This window comes from Leucopleurus acutus (assembly GCF_964270905.1).
Source record: "Leucopleurus acutus genome assembly, chromosome: 16".
Taxonomy (NCBI): domain Eukaryota; kingdom Metazoa; phylum Chordata; class Mammalia; order Artiodactyla; family Delphinidae; genus Leucopleurus; species Leucopleurus acutus.
Window position 1 is genome coordinate 8,402,069 of NC_139158.1, and position 8,510 is coordinate 8,410,578.

An 8,510-nucleotide genomic window follows, 5' to 3' on the forward strand; every position below is an offset into this window, starting at 1 on the left:
AAGCACCCACAGCTGGTGACTTGGCCACGACACTCACCCCCCAGAAGGGTTCCCCTACAGCAACTTCAGGTCCCAGGTGACCATGCCCTAGACCATCACTTCTGGCCTTTGGGCATCTAGCACGTGGACATGTGGCTTCGTGCCTGCTGCCATTAGGGAAGGCGACTAGAAGTCCTTTCCTCCCTGCCCCCAGCCCTGGCATCAGACCCATAGGGCCCAGAGCCAGGACCCTCTGGCCCCCTAGAAGAGGGGCTGGCAGGGCCCACCCTACTTTAGCCCCCAACACCTCTCATCTCGGCCTCCTTGGAGATGTGGGATTATACTTGCCCTGGGAAGACAAGCCCCACCCGCTCTGATACACAGACTTGCTAAAGACACAATGGTACTTCAGTTTCGCCGCTTGCACCCACGACCCTGTTACAGTCCACCCTCCGCCCCTACACAGCCCCTCCCAATTCACCCCCATCTAGTTACGGTGCCACACCCCAGGGGTCACTTTCTTCTTTTATTGGGAAGCAGACACAGGGCACACGGGGTGGGAAGCAGCCCGACGCTTTCCCGTGAAACCCAGGACGATGGTGGCCAGAGTCAGGGACACCACAGTGGCCAGGCCTAAGCCCAGCAACACCGAGGGGGAAGAGGAGGTGGACCCTTCCACACTGTGGTCTCTAGTCTTCCCCAGGAAGATCAGTGGCCCCACTGTGACATCTGCTTCTTCTGTCACTGAAAGACAAGACATCCAAGGGTCACCCTAGTCCCCACACAGGAGTCAGGTTAGGGGTTTGGGGTTGCTCAGTGGGTTCTAGACCAGTAGGTTTAGTTCTAACAGCTGCATTATTCTCCCACACCCCTGATTATGTATCACGACTCCAGGATGACTGCAGAATGGCCCCAGCCGACAGCAGGGTGAAGGCTTGGGGTCTCTCTCACTTAGCCCCGAAATGGCATCCCCCTAGGGGTAAGCAGCCTTAAATGGGGAACAAGTGTCACCCTAGAGTGACATCCGGTGCCCTAGACTGAGGGGAGGGCAATAGACCTGGGGCCCTCTGGAGACCTACCATGCCTGCGACTGCGGGGAACAGACTGTCCCTCCAGGTGGCGCAGCCTCCTGTAACGGCCTGATACGCCACAGCTCCCCTTGTTACAGCATCGACAGATATCAACAGGGCCTTCTACCGGGGACCATCTGAGAGGGAAAGACACAAGGGTCAGACGGCTGTGCAGTCTGCAGGAAGCGGTTTGCTGATAGTAGGCACCTTGGGGGAATCAACAGGAGTGTGGCCAGTTTGCTACCCCGGTTATGTCCAATCTGGTCTCCTCACCTATTGGAGGACTTGCTGAAGGAACAGGCCTTGCTTATTTGGTCCGGGACTCGGTCAACCGGAGTGACCTTCAGGTGGCAGGTGATATATATCTGGAAATAAGAGCAGCTGTTACGAGGTGGAGTTCTGCGCAGTGCAGTGACTAGTAAGCCAGTTCTTCTCTAACCCTTAACCCTTGAGGGGGAGGGGAAGCCCACTTTAGGGATGGGATAGTGCAGGCTCAGAGGTTAACCTACCTCAAACTTCAGAGCAAGTCGCATCTTTATTCCTCTGGTCTTTCCCCTACTTTTCCAATCACTTAGCATGCCTAAGCCCCGGGGCCCATTAAGTCAGAACCTCAGGGACAGGAAATCAAGTCCACAAGGGCCAAAATCCCACCCGACCAGCTGGAGTGGGGGGGATTTTGACAAAACCAGAGCTCAGGTCAGCCTGCATCCTTTTGGAAGAGGTCCCCACAGTCAGAGGTCCCCCTTCATACTTCAGGGTCTCAACACACACATGCACACACCCCCCAAATCCTGCAAAGAAACCGAGGTGCACCGCCTTTCCTAAAGCCTTCTGCAGAACCACAAGCCTCGGCCGCCACCTAGTGGCCAAGCGTGCCTGCAGGGTAACCGTTTCGGAAACTTGAACCAGCCCGGGTGCACTTCTGGCTGCCTCTGCCTTCCATGTGCACACACACCCCAGCCCCCTCACCAGAGAAGGGCTTCCGGGTCCCTTAGTGTTCCCACTCCAGGAAGGGAACCGCTTTGAGCCTCAGCTTCTTCCCAGAACACATTGCTGATGCTAACTGGGGCCTCAGATCCCAGGGTGGTTCCTCGTTAGCTCTCTCCCTTGTGCCATAGCCGCGCCATCAGCCAAGCCACCCGCCCACCTTTGAGGGAGAGCCGTCCGAGAGCTCAAGGCTGCCTTCCGTTGATCAGGATCGTCCTCTGATCTTAGTCACCCCCAGCCCATCCCTGGAGAGGCAGATACCGGCTCAAGAGTCACCCATGCTGATGGCCACCACCTGTGTGAAGCCTCATCCCCTCCTTCCTCACCCCTGGACCACCTGTGAGGTCGACTCCCTACCCCAACCAGCATCTTCTACCCTAGGCCCCCCAGGGTCACCGAGCTGGGCACTGGCACCCTTCCCGAGTCTATTTTCTTTTATCCCCAGCCCCATTCAACCCAGGACCTGCCATCAGAAAGCTCCAGGACATCTCCCAGTAGCTTCAGTTGTGCCCTTCCTTCTATCTGTCTACCATCTGTAGCAGATAACTTCTGTTCTCCGAACAGAACTTCTGGGTGAGGTGAGGTAGCAACAGCGAAGTCTAAAAATTCACACCGCTCGTCCCTCAATGCCAGCCAGCCACGTAAGCCTCCGGTTTGGCGGTTTGTAAACCTAGCTGCTTATTAGACACGCCAGGGAGCTTAAAAGGCTCCTGATGCATTTCTAAATAAAGAGACTAGTGGCTAGGTATGGTGAGATACTAGTGGTAGAACCTAGATGGTAGGTACATAGCTGTTTGCTGTGAAATTCTTTTGGCTTCACTTTTGAAGATTTTAAAAAACTGGAAAAGTTGATGCCAGGCCCCACCTCAGTGAAATGAAAATATATGGGAGGTATCAGTATTTTGATGATCCTTAGGTGGTTAGTACAGAGCCAGAGCTGAAAACCCCTGCTTTAGTCACTAATCCTTCCTGACCAGCTATTCCAAATTTCACATCCTCCCAATCCTATCTCAGGAAACTTGTTTAAAAACTTCTTGATTTTCGTTTATAAGATTCTACCAGCACTTTCTGGCTAGAGGCCAGTCCTACCTGTGCTTCCTGCCCAGCCATCACGAGTGATCCACGTTTTAGCTCCCTCCCCCCTCTGCCACCCTTAGTGTCAAGTTGAGCTTCCTAGCTTAGTGGTTCTCAAAGGGTGGACCCCAGAGCAGCAGCATCACCAGGACCTGGAAACTTATTAGGAATGCAGATTTCAGGCTCCACTCCAAACCTTCTGAACCAAACCCTGGGTGGGGGGCCCAGTGGTCTCTTTCAACAAGCCCTCCAGGTGATACTGATGCGCTCGGGTTTCAAAAAGTCACAGGTCTAGCCTATGATCAAGTTCGAGAGGCTACCTAGCATGAAAAGTTCACCCCTGCTTCCCTTGCCCTTCTAGAAAGCCTCCAGGAAGGCTGACACCTGCTCTTATTAAGTCCTTTACTCAACCCATCTGGGTTCTGGCCCTGCTGACCTTGTGAGGACAAAGTCAGTGACTTGGTCATCAGATGCTGCACCGTTGGTGCTCATCCGATGTGAGCTGTCAGCTAGGTCTCCTGTGCTCTTATTCTCTTAGTTCGTTCTCTTTCCAGGATCCCTGAATCTCTCCATCCTTCATGGATTTTCTACCGGTCTCTTAGGGCCTGTGCCTCCCCAAAGATCTCACTAGAGCCCATGGCTTTTTCTACTTGATAAGTTACTAGGATAGGGCAGAACTATTAAATCACTGCTTAAGGGGACAGCTAGTGAGTGACCACACCGGCTAGTAAGCCTGGTCAGCCTGACCCTATGAGTTCAGCCTTATTCCAGGCTCTTAAGCCATTACCGTGTTTCTGGAGTCATTAGCAAAGTGGAACACATCCACTGTGAACTGGAGGGTCTCTGGTCTGGGTCTGGGTGCTTGGAAAGCAGATGAGGCATCGGTGAGACCGTCCACGAGACAACTTGAAAGAGAACAAGTGAAACACAGTTAAAGATTGAGGAGGGTGACACAGGGCGTGTTGCACAAGCGTTCCCTAGAGAGGTAGCCCAGCCTTACCCGTGGAAGTCCACGATGGTGTGATAAGGGGAGGTGTTCCAGTCCGGCGTCAGCGTGGCCACACAGTGGTCCACGAACACTCGCAGGGGCACGTGGCTGCCGGTGTGGACTTGGGCCTGGAGGTGGGCTCTGTCTCCCAGCTGGAAGGTGGGCGTCGTCTTCTCGGTGCTCCAGTTCTCTGCAAGGCACGGCCAGGGTGAGGGTCTGCCAGAGCGCCCCCTGCTGGCTGCCCCCTCCCAGCTCTCCTTGCTCACCCTCCATCAGGCGCAGAGAGAAAACCAACTTCTCCTCCGAGAACATCGTGGTCCTGAAGGGCACCCAGGTGGGCAGGATGGCCCAGCTGCTCACGTTGCCCTGCCTGGGAAGAGAACAGCAACCGTCCACACCTGGCCCGGGGCTCCAGGTCCCTGGGCTGCAGCCCCTACTAGTGACACACTGCCCTCCTCTGGGGTGTGTACGGTTCTGCACAGATGTGTCTGCCCACTGTCCGAGGCCCCCCTCTCCAGGATCTTGTTCTGGGAAGCCCTTCCACACATGCCTCATCCCTTGTTTCCTCGTGGTATCAACACCATCTCCCCTCCCCACTCCCAGATAGGAGGGCAGGGTTCAAGGCCTTCACACTCCGCCCAGCACAGGGCCAGGTGTCGTAGTTATAAACCAGTCGCCCTGTCCTCCCACCTCGATGCCCCAGTTCACAGGCACATGCTTCATGCTGGGGCCTCCCCACCCTTGCTCAGCCACTGCAGGAAAGCCAGAGGGAGAGAACAGGTTGTGATGGCCAGAGTCAGAGCCTGGAACCCACCCCTGCGCTATTGAAAGACCACTTCTGAGCTCTGAGGGCGCCAGTGGCCGGGCAGCCTCGCAGCTTCCACCAGGAGGCAGCTGTGGCCCGGACCAATTTCAGAGGCTCAGAGCAGAGGCAGCAGGCCCTCCATTCCCGCCAGGACTGAGGGCAGGGACCGCAGCCCAAGCACCTCCCCCTCCTCACAGCTGGATGCTGCCAGGAGGCTGACGTGCCTGCCGAGGGACCTCTGTGTCAGGGGCAGCAACAGGCCCATCCCCCACGGACCTGGGGTAGCGGCACTCGATGGGGACCTCCGCACGGTTAGTCCTCAGGATGGACAGGTTTCCCACAGGGCGGGGGTCATGGAACAGGAAGGTGCTGTACACCAGGGTGTCGTCGGTCACCTGAGGGAAAGGGGAGGGGTTAACTCTCCCAGCATCACCTGCCCTGATGTGCCCGGCCAGGGGCAGGAGGGCCGTCCGCTGGTGGTGGAGAGAACACAGGCCCTGGGCTCAAAGCCTGCTCTGCCGCTGACAACGTGGGAGAGACTGGACAGGCACCCCCTTCGCACCTCTTTTCACCCCAAAATGGTGACACCACCGCAGGGAGTCTGGATCAGCTCCGTGTCATCACCAAGCAGTGCCCAATGACCAGAGACATCAGGTGTATGCTCCCTTCTCAGACTGCTGCCCTCACCCCACCCTAACACACACACACACACACACACACACACACACACACACACACACATACACATACACACACACACCACTTCCTTTTCCAGGAGAGGCCTGAGGCCAAGAAAGCCTCCAGGAAGAGGCGAGAAACTTCCAGGAATTTTAACTCACTGCCACAGCAGTTACCACCTAACTCGCCCTCCCCCTTCTGACTTATTCTCAAGCCCATTTCACAGAAGGGGAAGCTGGTTTTTAGCGGTTGCCTGAGGCCGGAAGAGCACAAGCAGGTGCTGCTGGGGCAGTTTGCAGCACCTGCCCCCCAACCCCGGCCCCCCAGTGAACGGCTGCCTGGCCCTGCCCTCCGCCCGCTCAAACGTCATGGGAGAATCTTAACTGTGTATCAGCAAGGCTCCCAGGTGGAGCGCTGCATATACGTGGGACCCAGTGCAAAGTGAAAACGTGGGGCTCCTTGTTCAAAAGGAAAGAATTTCAGGACAGCAGAGCATCACTAAACCGAGTGTGGGCCCTGAGAACTGGCACAGGTAGCGTTCCCAGGAAGCCGCCCCGTCCCCACAGGATTCTCATCTGGCGAGACTGGGCAACATTGTCCTGGGGAGAGGTGTCATCAGGCTGTGCTCCACGGTGGAGTCAGCTGGGGATCTTAAAGCTACTGATGTCTGTCCCCACCTCCATTCCGATTTAAGGTGGGCTGTGGGAATCAGGAGTTTTAACCACTCCCCAGGTGATTCTAATGCCCCGAGGCTGGGAGTTGCTAAATTAGGATTATTCCTTAACTCCTGCGGCCTCCCTATGCTCTCCCCAGGGAAACAAGGCCCAGGAGGCTTCAAGGACAGCCCTGGGCACCACACTGAGACCAGAACCCCAGAGGAGGACTCCGGGGGCTGACGGTGCTTCAAGGCCAGGTGGGCAGGGGGGCATGACAGAGGGGAGGACAGGCTCTCTGAGCTGGAGCAGAAGTCGGTCCAGGGAATCGTGCACCAGCTGGGCCCGGTCCGGCCCTGCCTTGCTGAAAGGCCCCTCCTCTAGTCTGAGGCTCTGCCCCTCCCCCCTCTCCTTGGGAGGCGTCTGGCCCGAATATTACTCAGCTCTCTTCCTGTACATGCCCCCTACTTGAGACTGCTCCTATGCGACCCACTTTGAGCCCCTTCAACACAGATGAACACGATGCCCTTTGCCCCCTCCCTCAACATCACTTTTAGTTCAAGGCTTCAAAGCCATTAAACATGAATGAGGGAGGCCAAAATTCTGGTGTGTTTTTTTTCTGAGATGACTTCCGAGCTTTCTGAGGTGTCAAAGTTCATCTCTTCCATACAAATTTCTAGGGCCCCTCACAAGTGCTGGGCTACCCACAGGGGATCCTATCACACCCTCCTCCCCTACATCAGCTACATCTCTCCTGGATGCCCTCCAGGGGTTCATAAATCCTCAGGAATCGGAGTGGGGGTGCCCAGTCTGGCCCAAATTGCACTGCCACCTCTGGACTGCACCCCACCTCCCCAGCTTAGGCAGCTAGAGGCAGGAACTCCCCCGCATCCCCGTGCCACTGAGGCCCAGCTTCAGGCCTCAACTACTCCAGCCACCCGACCCCACAAATGAAAGGAATTCACCCCAGCCCCGCCTGACACCGGCTCTGCATCCACACTCCCCATCACCGGCCCCCTCCCATGTCATCCCCCCAAGGCCGGGGCTGCCGAGGGGGCCCAAGCCTCACCTGCACACTGTTGCCGCATGCGTGCAGCCCAACCTCAAACCTGACCACGGGATCTGTGTCCATAGAGAACAGCGGCTCACAGTGGTCAGGGCCCAGGGTAAGGTCTGCAGGCCTGATGAGCTTCCCGGTGCCAAAAAGGTCTTTGCTGACCGTAACCACCAGCTGGTCCTCCTGACACTCCACCATCACGGCGGGCGGCTTCGATGGCATGAGATGTTGGGATTCATCATGCCAGACGGGCCGGGGGTTGCACAGCTCCAGACTCCCCCAGAGCAGAAGGCAGACAAAGAGCCTACAGCTCGGCCCCATGGTGCCTACGAAGCCCCTCCCACTGGCAACTCCGGGGCAGGCGCCACCCCCGCCATCTTATACCCCGGGTGATGGTTACTCACACCTGGGCTCCCAGTTGCCTCCCTTCCCCAGCCAATCCAGTGGGCTAGGCCTCCGCTGCTCCAAGTGGCTCCCGGTCCTGCAGCATCGGCATCACCTGGGAGTTGGTTAGAAATGCAGACACTGGGACGTCCCTAGCTGTCCAGTGGTTAGGACCCCACGCTTCCACTGCAGGGGGGGCCAGGTTCGATCCCTAGCTGGGGAATGAAGATGCTGCAAGTCGCGTGGCACGCCCCCCCCCCTCAGAAAAAAGAAATGCGGACTCTCAGCCACAGCCCAGGATGACGGAGTCAGGATCTGATTGTTTGCTATCTCCCCAAGTGATGTGTATTCACATTAAGGTTTGGCAGCCTGGTCAGTCATAACTTCTCACCCCTTCCCTACTCCCACCCCTAGGGGTCCACCCTTTGCAAGACCTTGCCCTCATTGCCTAGAGAGGGAGCTGAGAGATATCCTGGATTGCTGGGGCGGGGTGGGGGGACCTGGAGAGAGGCCTTGATTGAAGGATGAGGAGAATTTTATCAGAGATGGGAGCTCTTTCAGAGGAGAGAAACGGAGGCATCATTAGGAGACCGGGGTATGTTGTGAGCCGCTGCTTAACTTTACGGGAGGTAGGAGGGAAGGGCGGTTCAGGCAGAGGCAGCTGTGTGAACAAAGGTGTAGATGGGGCACTGGGTGGGCTTGGGGGAAAACCCCAGGAACTCAGAGATGCTGGAGCCTCAGGTCCCCAGGGGGCAAAAGTGGCAGCTTAGGGAGCTGGGGAGGTGGGTGGGGCAGGATCATGAAGGTGCTGGGCTGAGATGCTGGACTTTGCTCT

At 56.9% G+C, this 8,510-nt stretch overlaps 1 protein-coding gene across 1 annotated transcript; it reads right to left on the bottom strand.

Annotated features, from left to right (window-relative positions):
* Positions 1 to 505: 505 nt before the first annotated feature.
* Positions 506 to 7,612, bottom strand: ZP3 (zona pellucida glycoprotein 3; the record flags this gene model as incomplete). Its single annotated transcript, XM_082856650.1, has 8 exons — positions 506 to 723; positions 1,059 to 1,186; positions 1,323 to 1,414; positions 3,898 to 4,015; positions 4,111 to 4,288; positions 4,365 to 4,464; positions 5,176 to 5,298; positions 7,304 to 7,612. 8 exons carry the CDS (start codon positions 7,610 to 7,612, stop codon positions 506 to 508), a joined length of 1,266 nt encoding a protein of 421 aa, XP_082712776.1.
* Positions 7,613 to 8,510: the final 898 nt, after the last annotated feature.